We start from the raw sequence: 22,694 nt of genomic DNA on the forward strand, positions 1-22,694 counted from the left end.
AGACAGATACAAATAGTGACCCTGAAATGGCGCCAGAAGTCCTGTTACCACTAACATAGCAGACAGCTGTAGCATTCACCCTAAATTCCCATTTAGTCATTTGTTAGCAATTAACCTTACTGATGGAAGTGATTGCACATCAAACCGCAAGAAGCTTCTGCCAATACTAACCCATTATCATTACTGCAGGTAAGCAGAGACAGACTGTTCTGGATTAATTCCTTATTTTTGGAGAAAGAGGCTGGTATACATCCTCATATAATACATCCCCTAGCCCTCCTACCAAACTGACAAAAGGGATTTCTGGCAATATAAGTATCCACATATGAAAAATTCACACTTAGGTGGGATGGAGTATATGACATCACAAGTAGAGATACCAATAGATTTTTTTTCTTTTAATCCACCAGAATCAGTGTCTTATCTCAGCCAAATGTGCCACTTCAGTGAGAATAAATATTATTGTACTAGCACTGATGGAAAGAAAGGAATTCCTACTCTACGTAAACCTAAAAGAAAGTAGGTCATAAACAACCAGAGGAACATCAAGCTATGAATATCACATACAAATTTGTAAAATATTTAAATGTATAGCTCTTTAAAGAAATGGTCTCTTTACTTCATTTTCATTTTAAGAACTATGAAGAAAGTGGTTTGACATGTAAGTTTTTGGGAGGCTGCATCAACTGAATAAATTCCAAAGAATGGAAAAATCTGCAAAGCACAGGAAATGTCAAGATTATCTTCAGAATTAGATAAAGGTCCTTTTATGCTTCAATAGAAAGGAATTTTATATTCAAATATCTCAGGAATAAATTAGCATAAAAAAGTCAATGAATCATTCCACAGGTCTGAAGATCGTTGTAAAGATAGGGTAATCAATCAGGAGAAGTATGACTCCATAAAACAATCCATCTGTAAAGCCTGCAGACTATTGATAGTACATAATTTTAACTATGTGACACTTGAGCACTGAAGATCAAATTACTTTAATTTCACAATACTCCTCAAGTTTAAGATTTTAGTGTTTTTAGGAAAAATCTGGGGTGAAAAACAATATATAATAACCGTATTATTAAGCCAACATAAAATAAAAAAAAGAAAAATACCATATTTTAATGTAAGTATTTAAATGCTGTTGTTAGGTAGTGTTGAGCTGGTATCAGGTCACAGCTGACCCACCAATGGGTTTTCAGTGGCAGCAAACTGCACAGGAAGAGACTTCCATCTTTCTCCTGTAGAGCAGTTGGAGGATTCGAACTGTGTGTCTTTGGTTTGACAGCACAACTCCTTACAACTTAAGCCACCAGGGCTCATGTATTTATATGCTCTGAAAATATATCCATTAATATAGCATATAGGAGGCAAAATTAGCAATTAACAAGCATCTGAGGGAATGAATTAATGGAATCATGGAGCATAGGACTGCAGTTTTCAGGACTTCATGTAAAAGCTCCCAAAAGCATGTGGATTCACACATGAACATGAATGCATGTCAAAGGAAATAGTAAGAACCTATCCATATGAGATTACCGTTTCTATCACTAAGGATTATAATCTCTGTTAAGCAGTTAAGAACTGTGGGACCTTTGTATAACCTGAATCTAAATCCCTAGAACTAGATAATGGGACATAAGTGTAAGTCAAAACAATACTGTATTTGCAAGCTTCTTAATCATAAAAAATAACTTGAAAGAATGAGCAGCTTGTTCTGGAGCTTTGAGACCACAGTTTTGGTAGACATTAAAGTCATCTGGTAATAATACAGTCCACAAAGACAATGTCTACAAGCTTGTCTAATTAGTGGTGGTGAACCCCCGAAACTATGGATTGTTCAAATATGGAACTGAACTCACCTTCCCCCACATCCCTCCATCCCCTCTGTCTCCTTTACCCATGGTTCAATTCTTCAGCCAAATAATAAGAAGACCCTAAAAGGTGAATAGTAATACCTGTATAATACTCAGTTCTTAACAACAAGCAATCAAAAGAAAGCATCTGTCCAGGGATAAATCTAACCAGGCAGGAAGGGATGTGAATGAACAGTAAAAGAAAATGATAAGCACAGAGAAGAAAGGAGATTTCTGTATCATTTTGAAGACTATAACATCATGAAAAAACCAATTATGGACTGTTGAATGAAAAACTAAAATGCTATTTAAACTTTCACTCAAATCATAATAAAAATGGAAAAATATCAAATGCAACACTATTATTTCATCAAAATGATTTCTCTCAAAAGTCAATGGCAATAGATAAACATATGTATAAATGAAAGGAAATTCCTAAAAATAATTCAGTCTGAAGTTCTTACCACAAATATTCTAGCTTAGAGCTACATGACACACCCTATGGCTGACAATGGACTATAAACACTCTTCAAACAATTCTACATTACATGTTTCCTCCAAAACAAACAAACAAAAAATCCCCCTTTTTTCTTCCTTTTTTATCCTCCATACTCCTGGGCAAATATTTATTATGGACAATGCAAGGAAATATCATTAAGTACCTACATCACACTTGGTACATACCGCAACAGCAATGCAACCCAGGATGTTAGGTTATATCTAAAATGACATTTGAGGGAAACCAGTTCAGAAAACAGCTGCAGATTAAATTGCCTTTCCAGAGCACTGACAAGTGCATGGTAAAAAATACTTATGTACGTATTTGTTTGATATCACTACCTTTTTATTGGTGGTCATGACTGAAAGATAATTAATTTTTCTAAAATAACTTCATTTTAAACTGGATATTGGTAGTTGGTAAATAAGTAGCACAAAATTTTCATGAGAATCAGAATCCTTCAGCTCTAACCTTTAAATTAGGTTACTGGTTTCTATCTTTCATATTGCTATATAAAAGTCTGGTGATGCAGTGCTTAAGCACTTTAATAGCTAACCAAAAGATTGGTGTTTCAAAGGTTTCTGCCACTCCACCACAGAAAAATGTCAACTCAGCTTTTGTAAGATTTACAGACTTGGAAACCTTATGGGACCCGTTCTACCCTGTCATGGGTCTCTACAAGTGGAAATTGATTCAATAGCAATGAATTTTAATTTTCTTTCGTGTTATATATTACTCCTTGCCTGCTAGGCTATTGTACTTGATGGTCTGTATATTACTATGATGCTATTACGTATTTCAAATACCAGCCAAGTGACCACTGGTGAACAGGTTTCTGCGGCGCTTCCAAACAGAGATGGACAAAAAGAAAGGCCTGGCAATCTATTCTAAAAATTAGGCATACAAACTTGATGAATTTCGTATTTAAACTAGCAGAAAATAAAACATTAAAAAAAACTCAAAAAGCAATCTGTGAAAAACCTTGGATATCATATTAGAACAGTGTTCAACCTATCTGCTTTGGATCTACCATGTGAAGAAACAAATCAATGAAAAGGGACATGTTTGAGGAAATAGAGCTAGTAAGGGCAATTAAGACTAACAGTAAAATGAACTGGCAAAATAATCACAGTGACAGACTTGAAGACAATGCAGTGTCACACTGAAGACTGCCACAAGCTACAATCAACTTGATGGCACCCATCCATCCATCAGACAAAGGTCAATTTTGTTACAATTTACTTCAGTGTAAGTATACTAATAAATGTGCTAGTGAAATCTGAGAGACTGTGTAACAATAACAATAAAAAGAAAACAAAACCCAAGATAGCAATACAGAACACAGCTTCAACCCCAAAAGCTGATCTGGTTCACTTTAGTATGAAAAAAACCCTTAGTATTTTGCCAAATTTACACAAATACCAAAAACCAAAAATCCGAAAACATTTCAGGAACTATCCGGAATTACAATGTTAGTGATAGGAATAATATCTATATGCATTTTTTAGAGAAAGATCTGTTGACACAACAATTTTCAAATATATGCACCAACCACTAAAGCCAAAAACCAAGAAATTGAGGATAACAACCCAACTTTGCAATTGTAAACTGATCGAACATAAAATCAAGATGGATTAATAATAACTGATGACTAGAAAGCAAAAGTTGTAAAGAACAAAGGATAGCCAGAAAATATGGCCTTGATAACAGAAATGGGACTGAACATTGTATGAAGGAATTTTATACCATGATTTATTTACTGCAAATACCATTTTAATAAAACATAAATGGTGACTATAGGGAGAGTTGAGTTTGTCCCTTTTGATTTTCTGACTCCAGTTCCTTGCACATTTCATTATAAAACCTTGCTTTGTCTTCCCATGCTGACTTTTGAAATCTCTGTTCAGCTCTTTAACTTCTTGATTTCTTCTCTTTGCTTTGACTTCTTGGCATTGTAGTGCAATATTCAGAGTCTCTTTTGACATCATTCTTTCTCCTTTGTCTTTGCAGTGGCTTTTTGCATTCTTCATGAATGATATTCTCCAACAGATCTTCTGGTCTTCGCTCATTAATGCTCAAGGCTTCAAACCTGCTCTTAAGATGGTCTTTAAATTCCGGTGGGATAGACTTGAGGGTAAACTTCGGCTCTTTCAGATTTGATTTTATTTTCATTAGCTTCAATTTGAACTTGCATATGAGTAGTTGATGGTATGCTCCATAATCAGCACCTGGCATAGTATTCACAGCTCATATTGAGCTTCTCCACTGATTTTTTTCCTATAGATGTAGTCAATTCAATTCCTGTGTAGACCATAAAGAGAAGTTCATGTATAGAGTTGCCATTTATGTTTCTTATTACAAAAAGATGGAAAGAGTACACAGAGGCACCATACCAAAAACAATTGGCTGACACATAAGAATTTCATGAAACAACTTTTCTAGTCACGAGTTAACATCAAAAAATCACAGACTGTCACCACTGAACCACTGAGTAGTTTCACAATAGATGGAGAAGAAATTGAGATTGCTGATGACTTCAGCTTCTTCTTTTTTTTTTTTCACAATAAACACTCTTGGTACCTGCAGTCAGGCAATCAACAGATGAATTGCATTGGGCAAGTCTGCTGTCAGGGATCTCTCTAGAGTACTGAAAAGAAATTATGTCAGTCTGGAGACTAAGGTAATCGGTAATCATAGGCTGCAACAGTACAAAAGTATGGAACTTCCAGATACTCAGGCTGGATTCAGTAGGGGCCACAGAACAAGAATCATCATTGCTGATGTCAGACGGATCTTGGCTCAAACATAAATGCAATTAAAGTCCTCTAAATAGAGAGTATGAGTGATAGAAAAATATCTGAAGATATAATTGAACAAAAATTTTCAAACTGATAAACTGACAAAGCACTTGAGTCCAAAGTAGAGGGCAACTATTCTCCAACACTGTGGTTTCACTGGTTTTCTCCAAAGGTTTTCTGGTAGGGAGGTGGTGTTTTTGTTGTTGTATTCCAATGAGTCAGAACAAATCGATAGCTAACGCTGTAGTGGGTTTTCAGATGCAGTAAATAGCATGGGAGGGCACTGTCCACGGGACAATACTTTTTCCTATGGAGCAGCTGGTGGATTTTAACGACATGCTTTCGGCATTCAGTGCGGCTTCTTACCACTAGACCATGAGAGCTCCCTTACGTGGAGGTGATTAGTATAAAACTCTGGATAAACTCTTGATTACTTTTAGTTTTTAAAGGAAATCTGCTATCAGTGTTATTAGTCGAGCACCAGATACTATACCAACGAGACCTGCAAGGGGTAGTTTTCTTAATGTCTACTAATATTCGGTTGAATGTTAAAAGACAATGCTCTGTATACCTTTAGCGTTTTCTCTTAGTCCAGATTTCCCCACTCTGATATCCAGTTCAACAAATTTCAGAACTACAAGTGAAAAATATTAAATATTTTCATATTTCAGTCATATGATTTCTGTCACTATTACCTAACTCTATGGATAAAGGTAAAAAAGTTACAAAAAATAGAAAAAATGTGAATGAAAGTGCGTTGTTGCAATCCATTAAAATGTTATTTACAAAAACAAGTGATGGCAGTTTGCTGACAGCCATGTGAGCTCCTTGGAAGTGCCAGACTTGCAGCTTTTGTCCTGCAGGTTCCACTCAACTACACCACAGCTTATAACCTCTTGAAAGGAAGGAAATAATTTCTTGCCCTGTTTTGCTTCTGTCCTTCAGTCCCCGATGCCAAATGATTTGAAAGCAGTTGTTTGACTTATTTTATTGCACATCTCAACCCTTTTTTTCTGAGTTTGTTCAGGAAGAAGATTCATTAAGTCCTTGCTATGAAATCTCAGTTATAAACTACTATTCATCTGGAAGGTCAAGAAATGGTGAAATTAAGGTGCTTCATATTCTCAGAACATTTGCAATGAAACTGAAACATGTAAGAGGCTCTTTTACACTTTCCTATAATGTCACTGTTTTTGTTAGGTGCCACTGAGTTGACTGTGACTAACAGTGACCCCACGAACAAGATCTGAACTTTGTTCTATTCTAAACCACCACTATCATCTCTGATATGTTCAAGTCACTGTGTGAAGGTTTTCCTCTCTTTCTCTGACATTCCAACTTACCTGGCATGATGTCTTTTTCCAAGGACTGAACCTTCCTAACAACATACCCAAAGTATATGAGATGAAGTTTCACTATCCTTGCCTCTAAGGAGTAACCTGGTATTTTCTTCCAAGATAAAATGTATGTTCTTTTAGTAGTCTATAGGGAATTCAGTATTCTTTTCCAAAATTTAAAAAGAAGTGATTCTTCTTGTCTCATCCTTATTCAATATTCAACTTTCAGATATATAGGAAGTTACCGAAAATACTATGGCTTGAATCAGGCACATCTCAGTCTTTAAACCGACATCATTGCTCTTTAGAACTCTGAAGAGGCCTTGGATGCCTTTGAAAAATATAAGAAAGCAATTATATTCCCAAACAAATATAGGAATAAAAAAGTTCTCAGGTTCTCGTTGACCTTTCTATAGTGCATCAAAACTGTATTTCCATTGACTAAACTTTTTATAAGGAACACTAGTGGCCTACCAGTAAGAAGCTGTGCTGCAATCCCAAAGGCATGTTATTTCAATTCAACAATTGCTCCAAGGGAGAAGAATGACCAGTCTTCTCCCATGCAGTTTACTTCCTCCGAAAATTCACTAGATCATCAGTTATGAGTCAATTCCAACTTGATAACATGAAACAAAAACAACAGACTTTCTACACCATTCAATAACATCAACAAACTTTGTGTGGAATTTCTTAAATAAAAGTATCTATATAGGGAACTATCCAAGAAGATATATGTATACCCATGTTAATCACGGCTTTGTTTACAATAGCAAAGATTTGGAAGCAACCTAAATGCCCATCAACAAACGAATGGATACAGAAGCTCTGGTTTATTCACACAATGGAATACTTTGCTGCACTGAAAAACAAGGAACGCATGAAATATTATTCAAAATGGGTGACCCTGGAGGACAATATACTGAGTGAAATATTTCAAAAGGACAAATATTGGATGGTGCCACTGTTGTAGAATGGGACTGACATCAGGGTTGGGGTGAGACTGAGAAAGATGGGATAAATGATGTAACTGCACTGAAGCAGGTAAGAGAGAACACTGTTTAAAATTGATACATGATGTTTCATACAATCATTCTCATGCATTATGTTTAAAAAAATAAATCATTGGGCGTTGTCCATAAAAATAATCAATACATGATTAGGTATTAATGGTCATAACAAGAGTCCAGAATGAAGGCTGAATAGTGGAGTGGATTTGGGGGCGGGGACTGTATACCAATGAAAGATTTTTTCTTTTACTTTTCACAAAGAAGAGTGAACTGGGGTGGGAGGGATGGATAGGGAGAAAAATGCAAGAATGAATGAACTGAAATCCAAAGTCTCTATAAACATTCATTAAAATTAATAATAAAAAAGGAAAAGGATATGAGCACATCCCTGGCATACACCATTCCAGATTTTGAACCATATTTTGTTTCTTACAAAGTAAACAAAATTCTATAAATTCTATAAACTAAAATTCTATAAAACAAGATTAAATTCAGTTTGTACATATGGATTTATCACTTGACAATTTTCCTGACCAAAAAGGCAATTTTATATTTTAATAATAACGAAGTCATCTCTGCTCTGTAGTAGCAGAAGCATTTTTACTACTATGTATATAGTTAACAACAAATTGTGGTTAACCTGAAGAGGAATGGGAATTCCAGAACACTTGATTGCGCTCATGCAAAACCTATACTTGGACCAGGAAGCAATGGTCAGAAGAGAAAAAGGAAACACTTTATGGTTTAAAATCAGGAAAGCAGTGTGTCAGGGATGCATCCTGTCTCCATACCTTTTCAATCTATATGCAGAGCACGTAATCAGGAGGTTGAACTTTATTAGGAGAAATGTGGTGTCAGGACTGGAGGAAGACTCATCAACAACCATCATTACGCAGATGATACAATCTTGCTTGTTGAAACTCAGGAAGACTTGAAGCATTTGCTGCAGTGAGTCAAGGCTACAGTCTTTGGTATGCACTGAAGTTCTACATCAAGAAGACAAAGATTTTCACCTCTAGACTAACTGGCAGCACTATGATAGATGAAGAAGAGATTGAGATATTTAACAATTTCGGCTTGCTTGGCTCCACAATCAGCAATCTTAGTAGGAAATCAATCAATCTTAGTCAGGAAATCAAAAGAATTGGTCTGAGGAAGGCTGTTGTCAGGGACCTCACAAAAGTGAAGAGCAAGGTTGTTTCAATTACTTACTATGCATCAGATAGCTGGATAATGACTAATGATGACAGAAGAACTGATGCTTTTGAGTTGTTGTACTGGAGAAGAGTACTGAACATACCATGGACTGCCAAGAGAACAAACAATTTTATTCTGCAAAAGTGAAACCAGGATGCTTGAAGGCAAAATCCTTAAAAACCCAAGGATTTGGAAGCAAGGATTTTGAAGCTCTATCTCACATACTTTGGGGCCTTTGGCCAGGAGTGATCATTCCCTGAAGAAGGACATCATGCTTGGAAGGGTGGAGGGACAGAACAGGAGAGGAAGACCCTGAATGAGATGGATTGACACAGGAACTGTGATAATGGGGGTAGGTGTGTTGGAGACAGTGAGATGGCACAGGTTAGGGCAGAGTCCAGAGCTACTGTACATAGAGTCTCTACGAGTCACAGGCAACTCGATGGCACATAACAACAACAAATATATAACAGATATCTGGTGGCCTAGTGATAAGAAGCTGTACTGCAATCCTAACTGCATGGAGTTCAAATCCAGCAGGTGCTCTGCAGAAGAAGGATGGACAATCTCCTCCTGTGTGATATACTAACTCTGAAACCCCACTGGGGGTAAGGTATGGGTTAGTTTCAACTCAAGAGCACATAACAACAACAACAACAACAACAACAATCTACAATAGTGTGAAAAATATGGGCTATTTCCTCGCATGTGATTTACTGCCTTTGAAAGAAAATCTGCTGGAGGGTGAACTGGATGGTAAAGGGGAGCTCTAGTGGCTAAGTCAGTAGGGAGTTGCACCGCTAAGCCAAAGACGGCATCTTTCTTGCAGTTAAAATCTACCAGTGGCTCTGCGGGGGGGGTGGGGGGGGTGGGAAATAGGCAATTTCCTCACTGAGGTTGCAATTTACAGCCTCAAAAATCCAATGGAGGGTCAGTGATGTATTGGTTCCTATTTTACAGCAATGAATGAGTAAATCTATCATATAACACAATTTCCAAATTTTTGTGTTCCTGCTCAAACAATATAGATAGGAAATGTGAATACAGGTAAGAAAACAAAATGTACAGTGCTTTCTTAATTAACTTTAAAGCTAGGTAAGAAGCCTTCAATTTAAAATTTCCCTGTATTACCACCACAAATAAACTCATGCCACATATAGAAAATACTATTTATCAACTAAAAGTTTACATATTATGATTACAGGGAGAGGATCAGAGATTACTCGCTAAACATCCTGCACTCTTCTCCCTAAGTCTCTTTCCTAAGTCCATTTATATAGTTCATTGTCTACTATTATTATAACTTCCGGAGTTTATATAAGTCTACTTCACTTGATCTTCAGAATAAACAACAACCAAAGAACATGCTTATAAAATCAGTGTAGCTTGTATTAAAGGTACCTAACTTTAAACAGTTTTATCTGAAAATACTTTAAAAAATATATTTTTCAAGAATGCTTAAACTGAGAAATAAAAAGATGATTTCCAATATGGTTAAGTAAAGAAAAAAAGGTTTTGATACAAGGTAGGTATACCACCTTTTAAGACCTCATAATATCATTTAAAAATATTTCAAGGAGGAAAACAGAAGAGAAAATGAGAGAAAAGTTAACAAATTCTTTAAGGCGCTAACTTTCAGAAAGAGTGTAACAAAAAGCCAGGTGAAAGCGTTTTCTCTAACTGGCGCCAGTACTGCTTTTACAAATTGTACCTCAGGATCTCGTTCTGACTCAGATGTCTATGCTTTGCATATTTAATTGCTTCAGCCATGTAACATACTGGCATGTTCAGGACTGTCAATCAAACAGTCTGCTTTAGTATGTCTGATTTCTTTATGTAAGCAGGCCTGTTTTTAAAACCAGGCTAATTCTGTGTCTCTACACACTGATGTAAAGAAGCAATCTAATATCATTAAACTGCCTAACAGGATTGAGTATTGTCAAGAATATGAGGATGGCGCCAAACAAGGCCAGGTTTTGATCTGCTACTATGCTATGAGTTGGAGTTGACTTGATGGCACTAACTACAGAATTGCCTACTCCTGGGTTTTTTGTTTATGTATTTTACCTATTAAATTATGTCTAGATAACATTTACAAGGACAACAAAAAAAGTATCAATCACATTATGTCTGTTACTTACATGACAGATACTACAAAATAGTCAGAAACACTTAAAATATGTATTGCATTATGAATTTTGACTATTCAAAAAGCTTGTAAATTTTACAAAAGGCAATAGTTTAATGGAAGTCCCAAAACCAAATTTTAAAAAACATGAACTGCAGTGATAAGTAATAAAGGTGTACAGTGATGTCTAATACTTTTATGATGATAGTTATAAAAGACTTCGGTCTTTTGTTCTTAGAGTTGCTGAGTAATGCTTGACTCAATGGCAATCAAAAACAAAAGTTATATATTATTTTATAGGTTTTAAAAAATACTTATTTTAGTTGAGTATGTATATAAACCACATTGTGGCATTTCACTTGATCATTCACACACACTTCTTTTTATAATATTATTATTACAATTTTAATCATTCAAACATATTTTATCATTTGATAAACTAATTACAATTTCACTCGTTCACATTTTGTTTTAAAACAAATTACAACTGATCAATGCAATTAATTAATTATAATGTATGATCAAAATGTGTACCACTTTTTTCTACACAGTATCTACTTACTGATTTTTTTTTACTCTGCACTCTCTTTTAAAAAGAACTTTATTATTCTTTCATTTATCCTCATAACATTTCCCTGACAAAAGAGCTATATCTAACAGGTGGTTTAGAACTAGAACCCAGGCCTTTCATGCAAAATCTCAACTAAGACCACCTGAATTCAAATGACAATCATTAAATTTCATATTTTAATTAGAAAAAAAGTAGGCTCATCAGTGACTCCTCTCTTACAAATTGGCTCGAATTTTTATCTATTCCAATTCTTCAAAATTTCACAGGTTTATCTGTCTTCTCTGTAACAAGAATCTTATATAAAATCCTTAATTGCAATATTAACTGTACACATAAAGACCCTGAAATGATAAATGTTTTGTTACAAATACACACAATTTTATACAAACAAAATATCCTCTCATTTGACTTCAAGGCCATCTTCCATTCTCCCCCCTTGAATCTCCTACTAAAATACTGTGAGAAGGAACTTTGAAAAATGCAATTTGATGTTTCAATCCTATGTATTAAAACGTCTGATGATTTGCTACTGCCTAAACTTTCAAAAACTCACTTTTGATGCAACTCATAGCACTCCTGTGAGTTTCCAAGGCTGTAAAGTGCTGGGAAGGAGAATGCTCATCATTTTCATACAAAGCACCTGGTGGTGGTGGTGGTGGTGGTGGAGGTGGTGGTAAGTACTGTCAGAATCCACTCATAACCGACCCTCCAGTGGGTTTTCAGAGGCAATAAACTGCATGGGAGAAGACTGCCCATCTTTCTCCTATAAAGCAGTTGGTAGATTCAAACCATTGGGATAGCAGCTCGATTCCTTACTACTACTAGGCATCGTGATAGTTGTTATGTGCCACGGTGTCGACTAGAACACATAGCAATCCTATGAACAACAACTCCTCTGAACTGTGCCCTATCCTGAACCAATCTCACCATCTCAGACATATCTATCCCCACTGCCACAGTCTCCGTGTCAGTTCATCTTATCGAGCATCTTCCTCTCCTGTGCTGACCCTCTACCCTTCCAAGTATGATGTCTTTCTCCAAGAATTGGTACCTCCTGGCAACATTCCCAAAGTATGTGAGCTGGAGTTTCAAAATCCTTTCCTGAAGGAGCAACCTGGTTTCATCCTTTACAGAACAGACATGTTTGTTCTCTTGGTAGTACATGGTATGTTCAACACTCTTCTCCAGTACACAACTCAAAGGCATCAATTCTCCATCCGTCACCCCTAGTCATTTATTGGCCAGTTCTGAGATGCATAGCAAGCAACTGAGAAAACCATGGCCTGGATCAGGTGATGTTAGTCTCTAGAGTGATGCTAGTGCTCTTTAGGACTCTAAAGCAACTTGTCTATTGATTTCCTGACTGCTGGCACCAAGAGTGTTGACTGTCGATCCAAACTAGATAAAATTGTTAACAACCTCAATCTTTTATCTATCATGATGCCTGTTGGCATAGTGGTGAGAATCTTTGTTTTCTCAATGTTGAGTTGCAATCCATATTGAAGACCACAGCCCTTGATCTTCTGGTAGTAAATGCTTCAAGTTCTCCTCAATTTTGGCAAGCAAGGTTATGTCATCTGCATAATGCGGCTTGTTGATGAGTCTTCCTCAAAACCTGATGCCACATTCTTGTTTACACAGTCCAACTTTGTGAATGATCAGTTATGTATATAGATTGAACATAATACGGCAAAAGGATACATCCCTAACACGTTCCCTTCTTGATTTTGAACCATGTAATGTGCAGTGTTCCCTTGTTCTGTTCGCACAACAGCTTCTTGGTCTAGATATAGGTGTGTATGAGCACAATCAAGTCTTCTAGGATTCCCATTCTTCTCAATGTTAGCCTAACTGTTGTGATCCACACAGTCAAATGCCTTTGCATTGTCAATAAAACACAAAGAGACATCCTTCTGGTACTTTCTGCTTTCAGCCACAAGATCCATCTAACATTGGCAATGATTTGCCACAGCCTCTTCTGAACTCAGTTTGTATTTCTGACAGTTCTCTGTCAATGTATTGTTTCATTAGGTTTTGGATAATCTTTAGCAAGGTATCTCCCTTGCATGTGATATTAGTGATTTTGTTGCACTCTGATGCATCACTTTTGGGGGGAATGGAATATGGATCTCTTCCAGTTAGTTAGCCAGGTAACTGTCCTCCGAATTTCTTTGGCACAACTTGATGAGTACAGCCAGGGCTGTATCTGCTTGTTGAAATACACCAGTTGGTAGTCTATCAATTCCTGCAGCCTTATTTTTTGCTGATTCCTTCAGAGCAGCTTGAACTTCTTCCTTTAAGACCACTGGTTCTTGCTCATATGCTACTATATGAAACTCTTCTGTAGCAGTCAATTCTTTTTGGTGACTCTGCATATTCCTTCCTTCCATCTTCTTTTGATGCTTCCTGGATCATTCAATATTCTGCCCATTGCATCTTTAAGTATTACCAACTCAAAATCTGAATATTTTTCATTTCTTCAGCTTGAGAAACACTGAGAGAGTTCATTCGTTGATCTTCTAACTCCAGCTCTTTGCACATTTTGTTATGTAAAACTTTGCTCTGTATTCCGACTTGTCCTTTCTGTTCTATTCTTTAACTTCTGTTCTATTCTTTAACTTCCTGACTTCTTCCCTTTGTTTTGGTTTCCTGGCATGCTAGTGCAATATTCAGAGTATCTTTTGACATACATTTTGGTCTTTTCTTCTTCCTATGTATTTAAAATTACCTTTTACTAAGCCACTACACACATGGAAATTTCTGTTATTCTAAGAATTTATCAAAGGTATTCAGAAAAGCAAATATTCATGACAACTAAGTGATAGAGATGGCTGCATCCTTAAATATTTGGAACCTCCTACTGTTTATCTACTAAACATACACACTAAAATATTTTTTATGTGTTATAACAAAGAAAACTATAACAAACTATGTATTATAACAAAGAAAAGTAACATTAACTCAGGGTTATGTTTCATTCAACAATTACTTTCATGTTTATTTGAGAGAGTAGAAAATGTGCTCATGGTTTTAATTTGATAACATATACGAGTCTTTTCCCTCAGTTCACATAAAAGAGTTAAATGTATGCTTAACATGTTGCCGCACACTTTTTAAACTGGTAACCGTGCTTAGAAACATATTTGCTGTCATTTGTGGCAACGTGTTAAACAAGAACAAAAAACAAATGTGTCTTGGTGGAAGTGCAATCAGGGTGCTCTTTAGAGTTAAGAATGGTAAACGGTCATCTTACTTATCCTGAGATGTTAGGAGGGACCAGACCTTAGGAAAAAGACATCATGCTTGGGAAAATGGAGAGGAGGCAAAAGAGAGGAAGACCCCTATAGAGATGGACAAATGCCAATAACAAAACTGTGAGGATGGTATAAGATAAGGCAAGCTTTGACCTCTTGTTCACAGGACCACCATGAGTTATCTACAGCACCTGACTACAACAGCAACAATGTACTTGTCTTCTTCAACTAACCTGGGACCCACTGGGGTACAGAATTAGGTCCAAATTTCATAGTCTGTCCTACATCTCTGTCTTGAACCTATCACTCTTGCTCCAATTTCTGGTATAAGTTCTTTCCTCTGACTGAGATGTCCTTTCACCAACTAGTTCTTTATCTGGGAAAATCCAATCTGTCCTTTAACTCTGAGATTACATAATTGCCTATCTATGAAGAATTATTTTCTAATTCTTCACTGATGTATCTTTCCCATTGTTTTTTACTAAATACCAGTTTACCAAGGACAGAAACAATAAACTATTTACTTTTAAATCATAAATATCTCAATAAACATATGCTACAGAAATTAGTTCAAATGAGTGAGAGAACAAGACTACTGATTACTAATAACTATGGCATTTATTTGTTTTCAAACCTTTTATTGTGATTTGATTTTCTTAACTGTTGAATTTTCTGCAGTTCCTATCTATTTCCATTACAGTACATAACACATTCTAACATGACATACAATAGTGTTAGAGGGCTTTTAATCAATGCCTTATAGCCAGAACAAAACATCAAATAAATAAAAATCATATGAGAAACATGTCAATATTTCATTTTGGGAAAGTTTCTTTAAAATATATAATACTTGAGTTAAATTAAAATTTTAAATGTTAAATTAAAAATTTAGTCAATTCTACAATACTGACTGTAAATGTAAAGTATTTTAATTCAATGACAATAAATATTAAATTACCTTTTATTTATCTCATTTTTAAAAAGTTATTATACAATTCAATGCATTCTTTGTCCTTACATAAAAACGTCTGGTTCAGTTTCTATTAATTTTGGGACTCAGATATTAAACAACAATCAGTATTAAATAACAGTATGATGAAATTGCATTTTTAAAAAGGCAAAAACACTTTTTCCATAATTCCTACATTACTGAAAGTGAAAGTCTATGGGAAAAAAAGTCTGCTGAAAACAGTTCTTATCATGTTAGAAATAAATACCATGCTTTTGAAATTTTATCATCTGCCAATATCCTCCTTAATATTTTTTATCCCACCAGCAAGTCTCCATTAATTTACCTATATCATCACGGGGGATATAAGCAGGCAGAAGGCATTCTTAACATGTGCAAAGGCTTATAGTTTACCTTTGTATTAAATATTGTAGTTGCCTGAGTCTGACTGTTTAAGGCCTCTGGCCTATGAACAGTGCTCATAATGGATATGGCTGCTTTAAAAGTCAGTATTTTAAGATGAAATCTGAAAATACCAGATGGAAGGAAAAAAACAATCAGAACTACTTACGGCCAGCAAGCAGGAACTGATAATACTGTACTGCATCGGCAGCAAGGAGTAGGGGGTGGTTCGCGTTAAATGGTGGTTGCAACTCATTCCATTGAGGGGTTCTATGGAAACAGCAGAAGAATATTAATATTTAAACTTAAGAGATGGATGTAAATCATTATCACTGTCATCACTTATAGATACTGCTATAAACTCACACTATCTGTATAATCATTAAAATGAACTTGTTGGAGTGTTGAATCACAAGTCCATTTATTTAAGAAGACTAAAAAATCAGCAGTGATTTAGACAAATTATACGTAGTAAATATTAACTCAACAGTAAAAGACTTCGCAGTAAGGAAGGAAAAGGACAGAATGTCGAACAATGTTTTAACTCACTTTTAATCATTATCAAAGCTTTACTGTTAGAATACATGTATATTTTAAAAGAAAGCAACTTTATAAAATCCACAGCTACTTAACTGGAGAACTTATTATACACCTAATTAACATCTGCATCCTAAAATTAGCTACCTATTTCAACAATGATGATGCTATAATTTTAATTAGATTTGCTCACTCCTAAATAGCTTGATAACTCAGATACTGATTAGATCAATCCAAAAGCTGTAAAGTAGTATTAAAGAATGCTGGAGCCTCCAAAAATCAATATAAGGGTATTTTAAAATGTCAAAAGCAGAGGGATCATTTTCATATCCATTTTTGTCTGTTTCCTTCCATATACGTCAGGAGCAATTTTTCTGTCTCTCCTGGACAATGCACTATCTTGAGCTATTTCCAGGTTTTTATTTCTCTCTCTTTGTGCTAGCTTGTAAAGATTCTAATCATTATGCACTTTTGGGAAGGACTTAATTCCTAATAAACATTTTTACAGTGCTTAGCCATTGTATCTTGGAGAATCACTTTAAAGAAAACCTTCTAATCTATTTATGTAAGATTCTATTCCCCTTAATGGCCACCTCAATGCTATCCTGTGTTTTAGGGAGTTTAAGACTAGAAATAAGGGTGGCACTGAGATGCTCTGTGTACAATAGAAAAGGAAATCCAAGGGGAGGTAATACAAAGAAGTAAGTCAGAAAAATTCAAAAGGAGGTAATTCCATAGGTATATAGCCAGGAAAATGAAAAATGAATGCATACTTAAAAATGTGCATACAAATGATAAATGCATATTTATTCCAGTTAAGTGAAAAAAGTAGCAAACCATTTGTCTATCTGTTTCAATGGATAAATAAAATGTAGTATAGCCATACAATGGAATACTATTCAGCCATCAAAGAAATGAAGTACAGATTACATGTTAAAACATGATGAGCCTCAAAAGCCTTATTTTAGGGAGCTCTAGTGGTCTACTGGTAAGAAGTTGCATTACCAACCCAAAGGCATTTGGTTCAAATCCAACAACTGCTCCATGAAAGAAGTATGGGCAACCTCTTCCTGTGTGATTTACTACTCTGGAAACCTGGTGGATGGTCAGTGGTAACACAGTTCTGACTCAAGGAAACATAATAACAAGTAAAAAAAGCCAAACCCAAAAGGCAAGCATTGTATGGTATAACATGACCAAAATAAGCAAATCCATCGAGACTGGTAATAGCCTAAATCTAAAGGATTAAGAGGAAATGGGCTAGAGGGCACAGAGTTTAATTCCAGGAAAATATTCCAAAACTGACTGTGGTAATGGTTACATAAACATATGAAAACTAATTTTAAAGGAATAAAATTTGATGGTACATGAATTTATCAGTTAAAATAAAATGGACTGAATTACATCTATCAGCATGGAACAATCTCAAACCAATTTTCCTGAATAAAAAGACACGCCACCTCCCCAGAAAAGAGTACATATTGCATGGCTGTATTGCGATGGGAAAGTCTGCTGTTAGGGACCTCTCTAAAGTACTCAAGAGCAACGGTGTCTCTCTGGAGACTAAGGTGCACCTGATACAGGCCATGGCCTTTGCAATCACTTGTTATGCATCAGAGAGTTGGACAATGACTAGGGAAAATAGAAGGAGAATTGATGACTTTGAGCTGTGGTGCTGGAGGAAAGTATTGAATGTACCCTGGACTACCAAGAAAACAAACAGAGGGTTAAACCAGGCTACTCCTCGGAGGCAAGGATTCTGGGGCTTCGTCTGACATACTTTGGACATGTTGTAAGGAGAGACAGGTCCTTGGAGAGAGACATCATATTTGGTAGAGTGGAGGGACAGTGCAGGAGGGGAAAACCCTCTATGAGATGGACTGATTCAGTGACTAGGGTAATCAGGATAGGTGTGTCAAAGGCCATGCGACTGGCACAGGATAGAGCAGGGTTTAGGGCTGTTGTACATAGGGTCGCTATGAGTCGCAAATGACTCGACGGCACATAACAACAACAACAACAACAAGATTAGGTAAACTAATCTATAGTATCTGAAGGAAGATCAGTGTTTGACCAGGACGTAAGAGGAAAAGAAAGAATGGGAAAATTAGAGTGTAATGGGTATGTTTAGTACACTGATTGCCATGGCTTCACAGATATATATATACACATCAAAGCTTATAAGATTGGAGGTGTGGGGAGGGGATCCTACCTGACCAGAGTCCAGCTGGCTCGAGGTGATGTCATCATTTCCAGAGGGGTGTCATCGCTAATTTTGGGGGCAGTGCTGAGGGGTCGTGGTTCCATCATATGTTCCACTAATGTCCCATAGCAGCTGATAATGTAGAGAGATTCAACTACAACTTGTTTTGACTGATCTAGGAGAAAGAGAAGCAGAATCTGTATATCTGATGATGGTGTAAAATGAGCACAACTATAATTTTCACAAGTTACTAACTCTGTCTGTATGCTGAGGCTGATAAGGGAAAATGAGGAGGTAAAGAATTTTTCATATGAGGTACTCTTCTTGCTTAGTGGTTCCCTTTCTCAAGGAGCTAATAATGAATTTGAAAACCTCTACATTTTCAAAGATTTAACAATGTATTTAAAACAATGCAGACATAGCTTAATAGTTTAATGTAGTCAAACAACGGTTTATAATCATTTGTATTAACAATATAATTTGTCCTACACAAATGCAAAGCCTCATCATCCTTGCCTCCAAAGAGCACTCCGGCTGCACCCTCTCCAAGACATATTTGTTTGTTCTTTTGGCCATCTTGATGTTCAGTGCTCTTCTCCATCACCACTACTCAAAGGCATCAATTCTTCTTCTGTTATCCTTATTCACTGTCCAGCTCTCAGATGCATAGCAAGTGATCAGAAAGACCATGACCTGAATTAGAAGCACCTTAGTCCACAGACTGACATCATTACTCCTCAATAATTTGGAGAGGTATCTAACTGCAGACTTCCCCAGTGCAATGCGTCTTCTTATTTCCTGACTACTGGTACAAAGGGTGTTAACTGAGGATCCAATTAAGATGAAAGTACCGACAGTATCAAGTTCTTTTCTATCCATTAAGATGTTGTCTATCAGTCCAGTGGTAAGAATCTTTGTTTTCCTGACATTGAGATGCAATCCATATTGAAGGTGACATTTCTTGACCTCCTGCAACAAGTGCTTCAAGTCCTCCTCACTTTCAGCAAGCAAAGCTGGGTCATCTGCATAACACAGGTTATTGAAGAGTCTCCCTCATCACTGAGTATGTAATCAAGATGAGTTCATGATAATTGATGACTGGAATACAAAAATTGGGAACTGTGAAGAAGGAATAGTAGTTGGAAAATATAGGCTTGGTGACAGAAATGAAGCTGAAAATAGAAGGATCGAATTTTGTATTTAGAGTGATTTATTTATTACAAATACCTTTAAAAAAAACCAACCACACAAATGATGACTTTACACATGGATATCACCTGATAGGCTCCATAGGAATCAGAACGACTACATCTGTGGAAGAAATTGTTGGAGGATCTCAATGTCGGCAGTCAAAACTAGTTCAGGGGTGGACTATGGGTTAGATCATCAATTATCCATATGCAAGTTCTAATTGAGGCCAAGGAAAATTTAAGTTCACAGGAACCAAGATATGATCTTGAATCAGTTTCATCTGAATTTTAAGATTCTCTTAGGAAAAGGCTTGAGGCACTGAACACCAATGATCAAAGACTAGATACTGTCCATAGCATCATTCAATATAGCAACTCAAGGCTTAAATTCGTTTTTCAGTTCTCTCAGCTTGAGAAATGCAGAGGGAGTTCTTCCCTCCTTATTCTCCAATTACAGCTGCTGCACATTCCATTATAGTACATTGCTGTCCTTTGAACTATTTTGTTGTTTTTTTCTTAGGCAAGTGGGCCCAGTTTAAAATTAGGAAGGTTGTGCATCACAGTTACATTCTTTTTCCATACTTATCCAATATGTATGCAAGGCAAATCATTCAAAAAGCAGGACTCTATAAAGAAAAATGTGGCATCATAATTGGAGTAAGTCTCAACAATCTACATATTATAAATGGAACAACTTTGCAGAAAGTAGAGAAGAGTTAAAGCACTTAATAAAAATGATCAGAGACTATAATCTTCAATATAGATTAATTATATCTCAAGTCAACAAAAACCCTCACCAATGAGCAATAAATATTGAAGTTGTCAATCACCTCATTTTATATGTGACCATAATCAGCACAGACAGTAGCAGCAGTCAAGAAATAATAATATATGTTGCACTGAGCAAATCTGCTGTCAAAGATCTCTTTTAAGTGCTAAAGAGCAAGGATGTCTGTTTCAAGACTAAGGTGAGCCTGACCCAAGTCACTGTATTTTCAATAGTTTCTTATGCATGTGAAAACTAGATCATGAGTAAGGAAGACTGAAGAAGAATTTATGTATTTGAATTGTGGTGTTAGTGAACAATACTGTATATGCTATGGACTGTAAAGAAAAAAAAATCTATCTTGGAGAAAGTGCAACTATGGTGATCCTTAAAGACAGTAATTGTGAAACTTCATCTCACACACTTATGCATGTTATCAAGAGGCATTTTTTTTCCCGTAAGGAAAAAAATCCCCAAACATTAAATTGAAAAAGTAGAGGGCTATCAAAAAGAGAGTAAGATCATCAAGGAGACTGACTGACACAGTGGCTGCAACAATAGGCTTTAGCTTGAAGAAGACTGTGAAGATGGCGCAGGATAGGGTAAGGTTTCAATTTGTTGTTCAAAGAGTCACTATGTGTTGTAATCAACATGAGTGGTAGTTGTCTGACAGGATCTAAAATAATAACCATTAAGTAATTTCAGGATCAGAACAAAAACCCAAAAAGTGTATGTGTTCCCTCCCAAATTCTCTTATTTTTCTCAATGAGATCACTATTTGCTCCCCTCACCTTCACAGTAAGTGAGGACTGGCCATACTCTAAGGTTCAGTTGCTGAATATGCATCTAATCAAATGACTTTATAAGGAGTACACATGTCTTAACTACCACAACAGGTTTTGTCCTCTATCTCAAGTTGTATAGTAAACCTAAGAACACATAAAATCCCTCATGAATGCTAGGTGGGTCACCTTATCATTGTCCCAGACGAATCAATTACAGCTGATTAGAGAAAATGGCTAATGACCAGCCAGAGGAATAAAAAAGAGCAGCAAGTTAAAAGGGTAATTATAACAGAAGGGAGAAGCATTTGAAATTGAGCTTCACAGAAAGTTTTAACTAGTAACAAAAAGTCCTTTCGATAGCATCACCAAAGGTAAGAAGGTAACAAAAAATAAAGATGGGATAAGGAAATGGAAGGCTTGCATACTTTACTTGTCCTCTCCCACTTATGTAAGAAACCTCCTGTACTTGAGATCCTATTTCCAAGAGAAGGGTCAAAGAAAGGCGATAAGAAGGGAAAAGGTGAATGTCGGATTGCCAGTATGAAGCACAAAGGAAAGCCATTTTGCCAAGAACAATGCAGCCTGCAGAGCTAGACAGAGAAATGCCCCACTAACAAATCAGTTTGTGACCTACTTTATGATAGTCTGAAAATAATGAAAGGAAAATTTTAACACTCAAAAATATATACCTAATCTATGAATACAGACATTTTCTTTAACACGGAAATAATAATTAATTCTAAAACAAGAACTATATTAACATTTCTGGGGATTAATCCTTATGGTCAAAGGAGGGAAAGAAACAAAAACTATACCTACTTCTTAACTAACAAATATAGTTAGGTTCAGACCAAGTTGTTAATGTAAAACACAGCATTTTTTTTTTTAGGGTTTCCATTCACTTACTGTTGCATTTTGTTGCCATTGATCCTTTAATTTGTAAACCACTAGAGTTGTTTTGGAGTTATAACTGGAAGACCCTAGGTACTAGAATTTTAGCAAATATATTTAAACTCACAGATCTCAAGTCTTTCATCTCTGTGCTTTTAAGGGTATATTGCTCAAAATGGCTTCCCTAGCCACTGACTTTGATTGTATCATCTGGATATGCAGAAATATGTGAATAAGGCACAAGGAAGAATTCAAGATACTAAAGAGCTGAACAGAAGATTCCAAAAGGCTGCTCGGAATGACAAAGCAAAATACTACAATGAAATGTGC

General features: G+C 36.0%; 1 protein-coding gene across 1 annotated transcript in view; it reads right to left on the bottom strand.

Annotated features, from left to right (window-relative positions):
• Positions 1-5,842: 5,842 nt before the first annotated feature.
• The window catches only part of LOC102874803 (breast carcinoma-amplified sequence 3-like), a 347,132-nt gene continuing 330,280 nt past the window's right edge, over positions 5,843-22,694 (bottom strand). The window contains exons 11-13 of the mRNA XM_006899471.1: positions 18,818-18,907; positions 16,162-16,262; positions 5,843-5,848 (exon numbers count right to left, since the gene is read on the bottom strand). Of these exons, the coding sequence (XP_006899533.1) occupies positions 5,843-5,848; positions 16,162-16,262; positions 18,818-18,907 (197 nt within the window). The remainder of the gene's footprint in view (positions 5,849-16,161; positions 16,263-18,817; positions 18,908-22,694) is intronic.

The sequence above is a fragment of the Elephantulus edwardii genome, unplaced genomic scaffold, assembly GCF_000299155.1.
Source record: "Elephantulus edwardii isolate Elephantulus edwardi_28Jun2011 unplaced genomic scaffold, EleEdw1.0 scaffold00257, whole genome shotgun sequence".
Lineage (NCBI taxonomy): Eukaryota > Metazoa > Chordata > Mammalia > Macroscelidea > Macroscelididae > Elephantulus > Elephantulus edwardii.